At 42.9% G+C, this 17,160-nt stretch overlaps 1 protein-coding gene across 1 annotated transcript; it reads left to right on the forward strand.

Annotated features, from left to right (window-relative positions):
• Window positions 1–13,576: 13,576 nt before the first annotated feature.
• On the forward strand, window positions 13,577–16,795 carry fgf8b (fibroblast growth factor 8b). The gene is made up of 5 exons (XM_030094070.1): window positions 13,577–13,710; window positions 13,822–13,858; window positions 14,461–14,641; window positions 16,053–16,159; window positions 16,450–16,795. Exons 1-5 carry the CDS (start codon window positions 13,652–13,654, stop codon window positions 16,744–16,746), a joined length of 681 nt encoding a protein of 226 aa, XP_029949930.1. The 5' UTR covers window positions 13,577–13,651; the 3' UTR covers window positions 16,747–16,795.
• The last annotated feature ends 365 nt before the right edge of the window (window positions 16,796–17,160 follow it).

The following is a 17,160-nucleotide window of genomic DNA, read 5'->3' on the forward strand; positions in this document are numbered from 1 at the left end:
TCGTGTTAACCAGCCGGCCTCCCGCCCATATTTCTCATCCCGTCATCTTCCTTTGTCGTTTGGCTCTTTTCTTTTTTTCTTTTTTTTGCGGCCTCGCGCTCTTTGTGCAGATCCTCCTGGGGAGATGAGGAAGGAGGGAGGAGGGCCAGGTAATTCACAGGTCAGTTTTTTACATCTTCTGAAAAGTTGGCCCTAAACTGTGAGGGGGAAACCGCTGCTGCTGGAACACTTAACCAGCAATCCACAAGTGTTATAATACTATTAAAGCCTCTGCTAAGTGGCCCTTTGAAAACACAATCTGACAGTGGAGAGGCTTTCATCTCTTTGTGCTGCATTCAATTTAGTAAAAAAGTGGAAACTTATCAATCACCATGTTGCTGTTTTTTTTAAATTGCCTTGTATATTTCTAATAAATGATGATGAGGAGCTCTGGTTAAAGCCGTCTGTTTGAGAATAAAGCTGCTGAAGCATTTGCAGTACAGCCTGGAGGGATTCCTGAAACCCTGGGTGGGGATGGACACTTTTTTATTTGTATTTTTATTCAAACATGATGAAAAATATATGATATAAAGGGAATAAAAATAAATCATAAAATAAGGTGTAGTTTAAATGGCTGAAATTACGAATGAAAATACGAAACTACTGCATATGCGCTGCAGTTAAACGTTATGCTCATGCTCAGTAGATGGACAAGAACAACCTTTACCTCTAGAGTGGCCGGACTCCCCGTCCACACGCTCCTGGGACTTGGTAGTTTTAGTTTTATAGATGCAGGAATAGCAGTCCAACTTTGTTGTCTCTACTCACCTTTGTTAATGTTTACAGCATTTTGTTCTCAAAGTTTGTTTCTTTACAAAACAATCAACAGCACCTACTACTGGCCCAACATGCTAACTGCGTCGTTTGCAGTGTTTCTGTGTAAATGAACATTGTTTTCAGAATGTTGCCGTCAAAATGTGAAACTTGTCCAAAAGGAAGACAAAACGACAGCAAGTCAAACATTCCTGAGTGAAACTGTGGGTTCAGAAGTAAATGTGTGTCTTTTACTCTCATAAAGTAAAAGCTTTCAGTCCAGTGGTTTACTTAGAATTTAAAGCGATACTTCAACATTTTGGCAAATTGGCCCATTTAGCGCAATTCCTTAGTCATTTCGAACAGCATCAATTTCAAAAGAAAAAGTAGTTCCCAGTATTTGCTTCAGTGTCGTAATGCTAAAATATTATTTATTGGTGTTCCACATCGTAGTGAATGTGCGGATTATAACGTGTCCACCAAAGTGTTTTGGGGTTGTTGGATTTTGTATTTGATGAGTTTGACGAGGGGGAACAAAAATACCATTCACTTCCATTGTGTCCGTCCCGAAAACCTTCCCCGACTCACCTCTGAATAAACAATAGCTCGCCCTCACAAAAAAAGTAAGTATGCTGTTCCAAATGACTAAGGAATTGCGCAAAATGGGCCAATTTGCCAAAAATGTTGAAGTATCCCTTTAAAACTTGTGTGTTTTATTCAATCTGCTGTGGATGAGGTTTAAAACTCTTTGAGCAGAAAATTAATTTTAGCCTCAAATAATCAGCAGAACTCAGGACAAGTGCAGCAGAAGGTTAAAAAAAAACCTCCACCTGCATTTAAACTTTTAATCTGCTGATCGTTTTCCACACCTTTTCTGGATTTACCACAGTAAGAGAATAATTGTTACACTTCTTTTAATCTGAGTGAAGTTATGTTTTTCGTTGGTCATACGTCTTCAAAACATCAGTAATGAAATGATGTATTAGCATGGCATCTGCTATATTTCACAAGCTGGATGAATTTTTGATGAGAATAAGAAAATCAACACAAAAAGTAAAAGAAAGCTGAGAATTCCAGTCAATCTGAAACAGACAAAGCAAGTTAGAGCCATATACAGATTCAAATGGTTCAAAGAGAGGGACCAACTAATAGAGAGCACACAGACTTTCAGTATTTTGGGTAAATCCAGGTTTCTTACTGGGAATGACATGAGAAGATTGCTATCATATCTATCCATCCATCCATCTGTCCATCCATCCATACAACAGTTACAGGGTCTGTAGCTTATTTCCCTCCTCCGGTGCCTGAGATTCTCAGTTGAGGGAGTAACCTCAAAAAAAAAAAAAAAAAAAAAACCCTCTAAATGTGATTTTGTTCAAGCCTCCAGTGAAAATAATTCTGAACGGGCTGCAGTTCAACATGAGAAACAAGCTGCACCTGGTTCAGTGAAGCAGCGTCCTGAGGTTTGGAGTTTTGTATAAAAAAATAAATTTGGTAAAACTAGTGCAGAAAGAACAGATTACAATATTGCAGAAGTTTTCTGTTTTTGTTTTCCCTGTGTGTGTGTGTGCGTGCGTGCGTGTGTGTGTCTTCAGTAACATAATTCTGAATGCCTTTAAAGTGCCAAAACACATTTGCTTTGCAAAGGAAGGGTCTGACATGCTAATCCTGTTTTATTGGCAAGACCACTGGGCCAGAGTGGAAAGAAAGAGACAGAAAGCACACAACAACAACAACAACAACAACAACAACAACAACAACAACTACAACAACAACAGCAACAACAGCGACAGCAGAGACAACTGCAGAAACAATTACTGACATTCAGTGTTTTTTTTTCCGTAAATAATTTTGTCATATGAAAAGTGAGCTGCAGAGCTGCTGTCTCTCTACGTCCTGCTCATTAAGTCAACTGTCAGCTTTACTCACCTCGGTGAGATTTTTGTGATGTGTTGTTTTGTGAGTATCAGCTCGTTTTCCAGGCCTGGGTAGGCCTGTTTAGCCGTGCAGTTTAAGCTTTCACCACAAGATGGTGCGTTGAGTCACTCAAAGAAGCAGCAGCAGGAAGATTCAACACAATGTTCTGAAGGTCTCAGCCGACACAGTCTGCCCAATAACCGGCAGCCAAAGAGGAACGTAGCCAAAACTCTGAAATCTAGACAAAGAAGTGACGAAAAAATGTTCTCATTGAAAATCAGTTAGAGCATCTTCCTCCTTCCACCTTCCTCTAGAGCTTCACAGTGCTAACAGCTGCGCTAACGTGCCACGGCGAAGCTCCGGTCTCTCAGCCGTGTGGACGCTGTCAGGATAGCTACAAGTGACTCCAGATTTACAGTGAAGTAACTCCCCCACGTCTGAAAGATGTAACCTGCAAAAGGCTGGTTATGCTAAACTAACGTTTATGACAGGTGAGGCAGCTGAAAGCAGACCCAGCTACTCCTGCCTGCTCTGCACATGCAGGAAGCACACATGTGGTCCACGTGTGACATTAATTGGCATATATTTTAGTGATGCGACCACAAAAGCCACACCTGGCGCTTGTTAGCTACTCAATCATATCGAGTTCAGTGTGCTGCGCTACTCGTGCACACGTCCCCGCTGCACACAATCCCAAAACCTTCAGATTGCCATAAGTGTGCAGTTAGGGCAATCTGAAGCAATCAGCGGCCCGAGTCGCCACCTCGATACGTCCCGGCAGCCGCCGCTCGCTCCAACACAAACAAGACGGTTGGTGGCAGCGGCGGCGGCGGCGCACATGTTGGGACGAGCATCAGCAGGATCAGAGAGCCTGAAACAGGCCGGTTATAAAACAGCCAGGCCATTCGACCAGCACCCATGGGGGTGGTGCGGATTCTCACCAATTGCTCATTTTTTTTATGAGATCCCACCTCTTGGAGGAGTGCGAGGAATTTTCAGAGCAGGACGGTGATCTCACCACGGAGCGGACTGATGGTGATGATGCATCGGGGACATTACGTTCGGCTCCAAAACTCCAGCTCCCCGCTCTTACTTTTCAGAAGCTCGGGCTGAAAATCATTAATGCTGCACTTGCCAAATTTGTCCACTGGTCGTTCTGTTAAGTACAAAACCAGGGTTAGCGCTGGGTCAAGCTCCGCAGATTGTTTGTAGATAACAAACAGTCACAAACTGTCAGAATCTCAGGATAAAAGCGATTTTTAAAGTGGACTGGCTGAGCGCAACCATCGTTATATTTCTGGGAAACATTTATTAATCTGTTTTAGCTCATCGTGTTAATTGTCAAACCACAATTAGAGCAAAATAAAAAGAGTAAAGCAGCTTTTTCAAGATCATAACCTGATGCTAATGTGTTGAACTGAACTGACTCTGCTGGTCTGACCAGGTTATTTCCAGAATATACAGCTTTAATTTCCTGACTTAATTTTCTCACAGCCAAACCTGGGTGTGCTCCAGACCTCTTCTTCTTCTTTTTTTTTTTTTTAAGTCCATCCCTGAGCTTCACGGACTTTAAATGTTTGTTTCTTCGGATGTGAACGTGCTCACAGGAAACACGGACACGTTTTAAGACATATTTTTAAACCAAATGCAGGAAATTTGTAAGGAAATGAAGAACCAAGATATTCAGATGACAGTCTGAGAGGAGGAGGAATCAGAAGTGGCCAAGAGAGACAGAAATATCGGAGGAGGAAGGAGAGAGAGAGAGAGAGAGAGAGAAAGAGTGAGAGAGAGAGGCATGGGGAGGTATGACTCCCAGAGGACCATTGAATTTCCTTTCTTTCTTCTCTGCCTTTTTCATGGTCCTCTCACTCCCAGGTCCACACAGCTGTTTCAGGGCCGGGGGCTTCTTTCTCCAGAGCCCAGATGAAAGAGCCGCCCTAAGCAGCCCTGCAGGTAGGTCTGGTAAAGCCATTGCTCCGGCTGTCCACTGCCCAGCGCACAGATTAAAAAAAAAATAAAATAAGAAGAAGAAGAAGAAAAAAAAAGGCGGAGAGGGGAGGATGAAGAGGGAGTTTAGAGGAACGTGGGGAGGAAAAACAGGATGATACGAAAACAGGAGGGATCCTGAAAAAGTTAAAAAGGACGCAGATGGCAGACGCAGAGAAAAGATGGAGATGGAGCGACGGATGAGTGAGAGTCGGGGGGAGGGGGGGGGGGGCATCATGAAGGGAGAGGAGGATACCTGGCTGCCCTCAGCCACCCCTGCCCCCCCCCCCCAACCCCCCACCCTCTTCTCCTCCACCCCCGATAGGAATGATGTCTGCTTTTATTGACTTTGTTAAACCGTTTTCAATGCTACTTCCTATGTGTTTACAAGACAGTAAATCACGCTCCATTCGGGGTGGGGGGTTAGGGGCTGAAATACGGCTCAAACATCCAAGATGCTGGGAAGGAAGTCCGCTCCGACCGAGCCACTGACAGGCCCGCAGCCCTCTGCCTGACCGCCTCACACACACACACACACACACACACATTGACAGGAGTCCTCATGGGTTTGTGCAATCAGGTTTTGCACGCATGCATACGTATATACAAGCTATGTTTCTGTACCTTATGGGAAAACTACTTCAACTCAGATTGATTTCCTACAGATGTCGTGACGTTACACTTCAGATTAAATGGGAATAACAAAGCAACAAGAATATATAAACGGCAAACACTGTCCAAACGCCAACATACAGATCATTCCATCGACCTGTTGGACACATTAATTCCCTGAAGATTTACTGTTAAATCAGCCATATTCCTACTTTCCTGAATAAATCTTGACCAGAAATTAAACACACCTCTGCACTGTAACGCATTGGGTGAGTGTGTGTAGAAGGACAGCAACACACACATGCGCACGCTTTGTCCTCACCTTTATTTCCTTCTAACGTATTCTAAATTGTGAAAGCTGTCCAGAGAACATGCAAACTACTCAAAGAACGACCCAGACTAGCACTAAATACCACACATTTTTCAACGCCTGTGAGAATATTTTTGTGATTTTCACTAACAAGAGCAAAAGGAGTCATTTACAGGTGGATGATACGATTGTTGCGGAGACGCTTGAAACTGAAACGGCGGAGCAGAAACCGCTGCACTGACGAGTTGTTTAAAAGCTTCAGCAGAAAGCCTCATTTAATAATACGAGGAACACCACTCAAAGTCGTTACGCAAACACATTTGGAGTTATGGCAAAAGTGGGTCCCCTTAATCACTTCTACACAAGCGGGGTCATTCCCAGACAGTCGTTTCATCCAGTTAAAGAGTCGTTCAGACTCTCCGCTGCACTCAAACATCAGTAAGTACTTCAAACCTCATCTGATGGCTTGATTTTCCAAATTTTCTCAGGCTCTGGCGTTGGGACTCCACCACAGTCACACGGTCAAATCATCACCGTGTGACTGACTGAAAGGTAGACAAACACCCACACACACACACACACACACACACACCGCAGCCCGCCCTGATCACCTCATTAAACTGGCACAGTGCGGCCCCTCGCGAGCTCGTTCCAGCAGGAAAAATGGATTTTCACAGATGACAACAACAAAAAAAAGTCCCAATTATGATACATCATGTAGTCTGCATTAACCACAGTACAGTTAATGAACTTCTCCTGCTTTCTAAACTCAACAGACCTGAGTTTGTTCAGTGCGGAGTGATGACTTCAGACAATCAAGAAGAAATCGGATGAAATATTCATGTAGATGTTGGATTTTCAAATTTACTACATACTAAATTTACTTTAAATTGACTTTCAAAGAAGAACACATTCACTTTACTTCTAGTTTCATTGCTATTTTAACTTGTAGAAAAGTTATGTTAAACGTGTTCGTTTTGGAATTGACTGAGTTCTGAGTTCAGGGCAACTGATCAACTTCTTAACATTTTAACTGGAACTCTTTGTAATATTCTTTTACACATTTAAAAACTTTTTTTTAAACTTTTGAAACTTAAATTCACACCCTTAACTTATGTTGAAATGTGTAAAAAATGACTGAAATCAAACACGTTTTCGCATTTCTAGCTTTCAAAAGTGGAATGGATTTGTCTGCATTTCTGCAGCGATTGTCCACAAACTCATCAAGAGTCTCATCATTTTATAATAATCCGTTTTTGCATCATAGGAGGTAAAATGTGACTTACTGCATTTAAAAGCCAACATTATACCACTGACACTTGACAAAAAGAAATGCTAAAGTCGACTTAGAAACCAAAATCTCAAATATGTGTAACATTTTTCTCATCCCTGTGGAATTAGTGCTGAAAGCAGAGAAGTGATATTTTGGACACTGGGAGTTCTGATGGTAGTTTGTGTGGTGGATAAAAGAGCAATAATAATAAAAAAAGGAGTAATAAGAATATGCATTTTATTAAAACAGACAATTTCATGAAGAAGAGGAAATGTAAGATCATAATAAATGCTTCAGGTGGGTTTGTTTCAGCCCATAACTCCACTGCATGTTTGAGATCTCCCAGCGGGGAAGAGCTGAATATCATGATTATGTTGCTACGAAGCTCCAGCGAGACGCAGCAAGACGCCCCTCGCGCAGGAAATCTGGAATTCAAGTGAAATCTATCACTTAGCTGTGAGTTAAACTGCGAGATTCACCCGAAAAGTTTGAGATCAGATTTACTCAGATACTAAACGACATTCATTTCAAACTGTTCTGGTCACTTTGCTGGTGAGGTTTAAACCTCATGCAGAGGAAATAAACTGTCAGAACAATAATTAAGCAGAAGTGGATCTACCAACCAACACATGTGCGCTGATCATTTTTATGAAGTTCTCCTGAAACTACTGAATCGTGAACATGTGAGCTGTTTTAACGTGTAATTTTATGTGATAAACTTTAGAAAAATCATCAACAAATAATAACCTTGCCTTCAGCTGTTATGACTTAATTCTAATCCTTTCTGAGGCCTGGTACAGACAGCAGCATCAGCACGATGATCAGAAAAGAAAGTGAAGAAAAGTAGAGCTTTGAACATTAACACCTGAAAATTTAAACACTTCAGCTGAGATGAGATGATCTGAGATGAGATGAGATGATCGATCAACAACTCAGCAATAAAAAATAAGTATCACTGAAATTTAGATTTTATTTTTTAATTAAAGGGAATCACAGCAAATTATTCGTTAACTTAATTCCTTGACACTCGAATAGCAGGGTGTTTTGGGACGGGTGTGGAGTCTGCATGTTCTCTCTTGTGTTGAGACTGGTTGAGTTGTATTAAGACTCTTTAAATTGCTGAATTTAAGACCCGTGATTTGAAATGAATCCTAAAAACATCTTGTTTGTGTTGGAAATACATTTGATTATGGATTTCTGGAGACTGAAACTCAAAAGAGTCAAACATCAGGAGAGAAGAGAGGCGAACAAATCACTGACTTGCTGAAAAACAAAGTGTTCTTATTGAGACTGAGGACCGTCAGCGGCCGTGACGGGGTGAATGTTTCCGTTTATAAAAACGTTTGCCGGAAGCCACTAGAAACTTTATTGACAACGCTCCAACTCCATTTTGGTGAAAACGGGGGAAAACGCTACTTTTTGATAATGTCCTCTGTGTGCACGTTTGTGGTTTTAATACAAAAACAAACACCAGCACCCACTAGTGGCCCAACATCAAAACTACATGTTGTCAGCATCATTTTCCAAACACTGCCTCGACAACTTTCCTGAAACAAAAAGTTAAAACCGATACGTTTTCACTTGAAACGTTGTGGTGTAAACGGGCCTCAGATCACTACGGGTCAGGCTGAGCCAATCATCCTCCAGTTCCCTGAATAAATAAACCCTCATCAGATGTTCTGTCGTTGCTCTTCCTTAAAGTGTTCAAACTAAATTTGAGGATGAGAAAATCTTGTGAGACACTTTGTTTTTTTTTGCATTTTTCAGCTACATAAGCCAAGCTGTTTTTTGTTTTTGTCATATTAATTCCCCCTTCTGGCACACTCCTCCCTTCCACCCCCGCGTTTGGTGAACCTTTGGAATCTGCACTTTCTGCACTTCAGTTACATTAAAGACAAATATAACTTTTTGTAAAAGCACTTTTCCTCCTCCTCAGTCTTTAAAAACCCGGGTATTTTATCTCCGTCGGTAAAATGAGTATCCTCGGAGTCCTCCGGAGCCTGAAACACGCGGCAGCCCTCAGCGATGTTGCAGATGTTGCAGTGAACGGGGGGAGCCAGCCCGGGCCGGGTTTGCGGTGCGGCTGAAGTGCTTACAGGCGCATTAAGTGGGCCACGTCGTTCCAACCAAGCAGCGGTGGGTAATTACAACAGGTGGTTGGAGAGTTTTCCCTCCTCTCCTCCTGCAGATGACACTGAGCGGATCACGACATCTCACATTTTCTTTCCACTCGAGCGCTCTCACACACTCCTCTGCCTCTTTTTTTCTCTCTCTCTCTCTCTCTGTCTTCGTCCATGGTGTCTACCTTTCCACTGGCTCTGCCTTATGCAAGAGTGTGTATTTTTATGTCTCGCATTAGCTGGAGGGAATAATACCAGTCGGTGAATGGCAGTCTGCTCCGAGGCCTTTTCAGACATTCAGTCACTCCTCTTCTAAGAATAACCGGTGTGCATCTTTGCCAAACGGTCCCTCTCCCTGATATTTTTTCTCACAGCGTCCAGCGATCGCCGCCTTTTGTACCGGGCTCCCTGATACCGAGCTCTCGCATTAGCGGACCGTGATCCAAATGAGAAAAGCAGCGCTGGGAAGCTAACAGAGGAGGCGAAAAGAGCGGGGATCTGGGGCAAAACCTGGACCCGCGTCAACTCTTCTCAAAATCATTAGAAGGCCCGAAAAGGCCGCTCAGCAGAGAATCTCAGGAGCGAGGCGGCAGACAGCTCGGTATGTAAGAAAGCAGAATAAAAAATGATCGCTTTTGATCGGGTTTCAGGAGGAACCTTTCATGCTCAGTCTGGAGAACTTTAGCCGAACCTGTCTGACAGCTCACCTTAACCAAACCTCAGCTCGGCCTCGCAGAGACGGAATTGTTTCTAAATTGTAAGTGGCTGCGGCGGACTGCTGTGAAATGTTAAAGACGTATTAACTGTGCAGCTCTGGACTGAACGTTCTCAGGTTTTAAAGAACCGTGTGCCTGGGAAAGGGGGGGCAGGCCATGCATGTGAAAGGAATGAGCAAAACGCAGTTAAAGGAGCAGTCCTGCATATTTAGAAAACATGGCTGCTTGAACTGAATTCCAAAAGTTCAGTGAGGAGACTCAGAACAATCAAGCTGCAGCAGGAAAACAGAAAAATTCAGCTTTTTGAGAGAAAAAAAGCACAAATCAAAGACTGTTTCTTGGCATTGCCACAAGTTTCTCAAGTAACTTCAATCAAGAAGATTAGCAAATCTTCCTAAATGTGATGTTTTTCCCTTAAAACTAATAGTGTAAACAGAAAGTTCTGCAGCAAACATGAAGAACCAAGAGCATCAGCAACATGAAATTAAACAAGATATCTATGGATGTATAGGCAAACAGCTGCAACACCAAGCAAACTGATCCATAAATACCAAACTCTATGCAGCATAAAATCAACTCACTTTCCACATTTTGAACCTGCAACTTCGTATTGACTCCAAAACCTTGAGGCTGCAGAAATAGAGCCAACACTTTTCATTTTAGACAAATCATTTCTGAACAGAAACCTGAAGAATGGTTAAGTAAAGGTTTGAAAGCAAAAGTTGTGTCAAGTTTGGTTATCCTGGGCCATTATAAACCTTTCCTACCATGATAAATGTGTCGGGCAGTAACATGGATGAGCATGAGTTTTACGTGCAGCACAGCTCAGAAAGTCCCCCATAAAATCAATGAAAAGCATCAATCTGGCGTGTAGTCAGTAGACGTAGACAGTAATATCTATTCCCATGTTTATCATGACTGTTTAATCATGTAATCCATTTATCTTTATTATTTAGAAAGAAACAGACAATATGTTAAAACCAGTAAAGGATTAATGTTCGTGATGAACCAGGATGGAAGCTGGGAAGAATCTGAGGCCCGGTGCAGATAAATAATGTCTCTGCTCTTCTGGATGCCTCTAATTTAGAATAATACGAGCATTTTGAATTCTAAAGAAACTGCTGACATTAAGAACGGAGTAAGAAAAATGCCAAGAATGATGTTAAAATACATGATTTATATCATCAAAACAAGTCATTGGGGTAATACGCACGATTCCAAAACACTCAAACAGCTTGGTTTGAGTTATGTACAGTTGAACAGCTTCATTGGGATTTAAATTTTCACAGCTTGTCATCTGGGACCGACCACAGTATTTTGTTGTTTTTTTTCTCACTTCCTAATCAGATTTCCTTCAAATGACTCCTGACTGAACTGATCTGTGGGTTCAGGCAGTCGCCGCGGTCTTTAATTATCACGCACGTGGATTTCATATCAGGATGTGCGATCGTTGCTTCATCTGGGTGAAAATATTAAAAAAGAAAAAAAAAAAGTGTTGAATTCTTCCAGGTGCCAAAATCACTTGTTGCAGAGTCCCGCTGGAACTAATAAGGCAGTCCATTTTCACCCTCTAAATCCCCTGCATTGGCTAAAATGACTGATTTACAGCTAGGACATTGACCAAACTCACACAATTATATATGTATTGTATTTTACTCTTGTCCAGCTGTTCCGTGTAAAAAGGTGCAAAACTTTCCCATCCCAGAGCCGACGCCTGCGTTTATAAGGTCTCCCAGGTAAAAGTCCAGAGGCCTGTTTGGACTCGTTAGGACAATAATCAGGTTTGAGGCTTGGAGTGTGCAAACCTGCACGGCCAGCAGGGCTATTCTGATTTAAAGTGTGGTTATCAAGGCGTTGGCGGTGCCTAAAATTAGTTTCACTTGAGGCGTCATGAGGGTTTAGATATGCAGAGGAGGCAGAGCCAGATGCTTCCATGGCTTTGTGTGTGTTTACTCAGACTTTTTTTCTCTTTCCATTCTGTGAGTAATGTTTCACATGAACATGCAGGACCAGAGATAAATTTTACAAATGTTTAAGTTGACTTTATCGTCCCTTTAGGGTCAATCCTCCTGGGAAATGATTTTTAACAAACGTATCGTGAAAACTGGTCAAAAAACACTCACATTACGACAGGAAAGTGAAACTGAGTTAAAGAGATCTTTGCTATATAAATCTGATTTAAAGCAAATTCCACATTCACAGCTAATTCCCAGGTGACTTACTTAAATGTATCTTCACACTGTTCTACCAGTGTGAAAAATAAAAGTCATCACTGAACACAAAACGTAAGGTTGCACTGGTCATCATTCATTCTTGCAAAATAAACTGAATTTAACCAGTAAAATCATCTGATATCGTTCTCAAACACATTTTATTCCAAAAAAAAAATCCAGACTGTTCTTAATTCACAGCCAATTTGCGTCCACTGATCATATTCAAAGTTTGTTCTTGGCATTGATGGTTTGGAGTGTTACAATCATCCTTTTCTTCCCCATGCTGTCATCCCCGCTTCTGCTTTGATGTCAGAAAGAATAATTACAGCATAATTGCATGATGTATGATACGGAGCCCTGCTATGAAAGTAGCGCACCAGGCACAGGACATACTTTTCAAAATCAAACCAGGATTGTGAAAAGTTATGGAAGAGTGATTGTGAGCGAGAGAGCATTTGTATCCATGGCAAAGGCTTTAGATGTTATGTGAAAACCATTCTGTGTCATGTGTTCACATGGAATACATATTACTTACATATGTAGGATGAAAAAGTACATTGAGGTCTGTCCTGAGGGACCACCAAACAACCTCTAACCTGCAGTCAGGGAATAAGTTAATGTAACTGTAGATTTTCTTAAGTACATGCCAGGGAGTTTTTCCAAAGGGACGTTTCTACTTGTGGAAAACAAAGTGCACAGTGATTTTACATGACGATGGAGTAATATTATGATATGTGCATGGATGAGATTAATACGTATGACTGTGAATAAAAGCCACGTTTAAAAGATTGTGAAGGACGTGCAGGTATTGAGTGTTTTTGGTGGGCATAACCTGCCTATTAACCACAAACAAGCTCCTTTCTTCATGACAGAGTGCAGTTTAGATTTCTGCTTATAGGGTGTTTAATGCTACATTCAGCATATTGACGATTGTTATGTTTATGGATTTGCAAGCAAATAGTTGCAGGCCAAGTGTCTTAACAAGCATTCAGTTTCAACTTGGCTCCAGCCTGAACGCTCCGCCTGCTCTCGCAGAGGATATTGACTTTCCCGCAAGTTAAAGTATTTAAATGTGGAGGGAGACAGATGCTGGATGCGGACTGGAGGCGACCACTAGAAACACACGTGTGGGAGGATGGTTGACGTTGGCTCTACAACGTTATAGTGCATCTTAAAGAGAGACAGCAGCTGCAGCAGGGAATTTACTCCTCTTTTTTTTTTCTTTTTTTTTTTTTAAGTCAGACAGGACTTATTATTAAATCTCTTTTAGGAAATCCAAAGCGCGCGTCTCGCCGCTGATGCGTAAAGATCCGTGCGTAAAACTACAAATCTTCACCACTGCCGTGTCAAAGCGAGTCAAGGAGGATTCACTTCTACTTTAAAGCTTCAGTGGTGAATAAGTGACACGAAGACGGCCTGATGGAGGAGCTTTTGGTGACAGCAACACTTTCTCCGGACTTCAAATTGGATTAGCGCCGCAACGCCTTTAAATCTTCCAGAACTTTTTTTTTTTCTTTCTGTCCTATCAGCAGAGTGGAGAGCCTGTCCAGTACCTGGATGGGACCCTGACAGTTTTTGGATCTCTTAATTGTAGTGGGTATCACTTTCTATGCGACAGAAGAAGGGGATTAAAAAAAAAAAAGTGATCTGAAATCCCCATCAGGAGCGACTTTATTTCCTGAAGCTTCCAGCACCGGATCAGTGGAGTATTCATGAAGCAATATTTGAACTATTACAAGATGAGGCTGAGAACATCGAGGTTGGGTTATCTGTAAGTAAAGACATGTCAACACGGTGCAGCTGTCCGCTCAGTCGATTAAAATTCAGCAACAAGTTACAGCTTTTTAAATTTTTTCTCCCTTTTGCTTTGTTTCTGCTGCAGGTTACTTCAGTTCACGGCGCTTTGCTTTTACGCACAGGTAACTCAATTTTATTTATTTATTTGTATTTAATTAAACACACAAAGTACATAAACCAGCAGACTGATTAATTGAAGTGAAACTTTAATGCGGACACAAGCGCCCCGCATAACGGCGTTTCGACTTCTCCAAAAGGCTGCAATAACAATGAAAACATTTTATTATGAGTGCTATGGCAATTGGCAACAATTCAAACATCTTGAAAAGAGGTAAGCTGCAGCCTAAAAGGTAATTGTTAAAACACATGTGGACGGAGACCGGCTGAAATGAGGGGGGGAAGAAAGAAGAAGAAGTCAGGAAGAGGTGAAAGATCATCGGTGGTAAAAACAGTCCATCAGAGGCAAATGTCACCCGGGATTCAAACCGTCTCCAAAACGGCAGCAAAAACAAACGCGCGCACACAAAAAAACCAGACTGTTTTATCCGCAAATGATGAATGACACGAGGAGCTTAACAGGTCGTGACCTCGCGGGGGGCTTCAAATCTGCTCCACTCGATTATTTGCGAGCAAAAAAAAAAAAAAAAACAAAAAAAAAACCTAAACTTTAATCGTCGCTCTCAGTGTGGAAATGAAGTGACACGTGTTTCTCATTGTCTGGCAGAACACTGTGCAGTCCACCCCTAACTTCAAGCACCATGTCACCGAGCAGAGCCGCCTGTCGGACCGCACGAGCCGCAGGCTGACCCGCACCTACCAGCTGTACAGCCGCACCAGCGGGAAGCACGTGCAGGTCCTGGCCAACAAGAGGGTCAACGCCAACGGCGACGACGGGGCCGTGCACGGTGAGCAGCGCCCACACCGACACCGACACGCCGCGTAATTTACGCACTCCGGTTAATTGATTCGATAATTATCAGAGAAGGTGTAACTTTTTTTTTTTTTTCCTTTGGATATCCCAGTTTGACCTTCCTCATAAATTACCCGAAACAATAATAAATCCAAAGCTACATTTCACGTGTGATTAACAGACAGCCGAACAAAGGCCCACATATATAAACCCACTCTTTTTTTTTCTTTTTTTTTACTGTCTCTTGAAATGACGAAGCGACTTTATTTCTCGTTATGGTCAGATCAGTCAAGCGCCCCTGACAGCCGAAGACCATCGTTTCTCACAGTTCAGTGCATTTGAACCTCGGGAAAGCCGTTTTTAAGAAAAGCGCAACATGCTCGCATTATATACGCGGGAATTGTTTAAATTCAGTGGTGCGCGCTGCGGCGCTGAAAAGCAGAATAAATTATGTGGTTTTTGGCAGGCTGCAGGAAAAACGCCCGAGCCAGAAGAAACAGTAGCAGCGATTGTAAACATCGTTAGTGGCATCACTGTTGCCATCTTTTATGGCCTTATGCAGATAATTTATTTCTGTGGCGTGTTGGTGGTCCAGGAAGGCCTTGACACCTGTTATGATGGACTTCAGCAGGGATTTTTTTTCTTTATTCAAGCTCAGAAGAGGGAAAAAAAAACCCTGCTTAAACTGAAAGCCACCATAATTCCTGTCACCAAAGGACTCTTTCTGGGTGCGCCTCGCCATCTTTCCACCACAGCCACCACCATCCGTCCACCTCTTCCTGGAGGCTGGTTTTATGAGGAATTTTCATTGCTTTACTTCTCAATGTATGACTCAATTTATAAGCGAAGAAGTCAGCATCTTCACTTAATACCTTTGCCTCTTTTTTTCCTCTCCCGAGTGCACTTTTGTCTCTCGAACGTCGCCTCTCGCAGACTCGGTCATGCACACACACACACACACACACACACCCCCCCCGAGTGGGTGTCCCTCTTGTAAGTGGCTCAGATCTGACCGTTGCTCCGCGGCCGCAGTATTCTCGCTCTCCTTTATCCCCAGTCTGAGCTGCTTCACACAGCATTTCCACACATCCCATTGTGAAATCACCGTCATCACGACGCTGCTTCGGATGTTTCCTTAAAGGTGTCTGCTGAATCATATTAAAAGGGGGGGGGTGGATTCGATGTCACCTTCGCGACTGCCGGCTGATGGTTCCGGGCCTGTTTACCGTCATTAAAAGACAGCAGGGTTCAGTTTATTGCAGCCTCCTCTCTGCATAAACAGTACGTTCAGTGGAAAAGGGGAGCGGAGCTCATTTATCTCATGTGATGTAACATCACCATCTGCATGCCTGCACCGTGTCAGAGCGGTGTCATCTCATTAATTGTGATTTGTTTTGTCTGCACAGCTAAGCTGGAAGTGGAGACGGACTCTTTTGGAAGCCGCGTGCGCATCCGAGGAGTCAAGACGGGATACTACATATGCATGAACAAGAGGGGAAAGCTGATTGGCAAGGTAATCTGGAACTGATCATTTTGTGGCTGCGTGAGGCTCTTACGACATCTTCAAGTTTTGTCTATTTCCTGGAAATGTTACTGCAGTTTTGCATCTCATGGCAAATCATTGCTGAGACAAGTTTTGAAGTCAGAGCAGATTAAGATTTGAGATGTGTCTGAGCAGCCCTTCTAGGGTTTCAAAGGGTACCGGATTGTCTGGAAAAATAAAGATGATGCATCGGCTTCCTGAAAGTCATCCAAAATCTCTCTCTCTCTCTCTCTCTCCCGCCCCCACTTTTCATGTCCCAGCGGAAAGGACGAGGTAAAGACTGCATCTTCACCGAGATCGTTCTGGAAAACAACTACACGGCTCTCCAGAACGCCAAGTACGAGGGCTGGTACATGGCCTTCACGCGCAAGGGCCGTCCGCGGAAGGCCTCCAAGACCAAGCAGCACCAGAGGGAGGCCCACTTCATGAAGCGGCTGCCCAGGGGGCACCTGCTCACCGAGAGGAGGCCGTTTGACGTCCTCCCTCTGGCCGTCCCCGTGCACCCCTTCAGCAAGAGGACTAAACATTCCCATCAGCAGCGCTCGGGGGGACGCTGAGGACCCGAACCACTGAGGGACAACTGTGGATGAACCACTGCGAGAACAAGAACAAAACGTGCTCAAGAGTCAGATTAACTTTTACAGTCAAGTGCCCGTACACACCTTTTTTTTTTTTTTTTTTTTTTGCCTCACTTGTGGACTTATTATGTAATTCTTTGTACTGGATTGTATGTAAACGTTGACTATCTAATCTGCTAGTTATTTTCAATTCAGACTGTAGGAAAGATCCGTTCTTATTAAATCAGGGGCATTTGAAGTACTGAACCGCTCGACAACAATGTCCTGAATTGGATTAGACGCTAGCCAGGTCAGCAACAAAGAATGTTTGAAATGAGTACAGTGAAGCTAGAAATGGCAGCTATCTGTGGTTACAGCGTCTGAGTCTCACTTCACACGCTATCCTGCCTTTAG

Source organism: Salarias fasciatus, chromosome 6, assembly GCF_902148845.1.
Source record: "Salarias fasciatus chromosome 6, fSalaFa1.1, whole genome shotgun sequence".
Classification (NCBI taxonomy): Eukaryota; Metazoa; Chordata; class Actinopteri; order Blenniiformes; family Blenniidae; genus Salarias; species Salarias fasciatus.

What these genes read in the sequence shown, in the direction of transcription:
- fgf8b (XM_030094070.1), top strand. Translation starts at nt 13,652, where the DNA reads ATGAAGCAATATTTGAACTATTACAAGATGAGGCTGAGAACATCGAGG. An exon ending in CGCTTTGCTTTTACGCACAG is followed by an intron (nt 13,859 to 14,460) that starts GTAACTCAATTT and finishes ATTGTCTGGCAG; the next exon opens with AACACTGTGCAGTCCACCCC. An exon ending in CGACGACGGGGCCGTGCACG is followed by an intron (nt 14,642 to 16,052) that starts GTGAGCAGCGCC and finishes TTGTCTGCACAG; the next exon opens with CTAAGCTGGAAGTGGAGACG.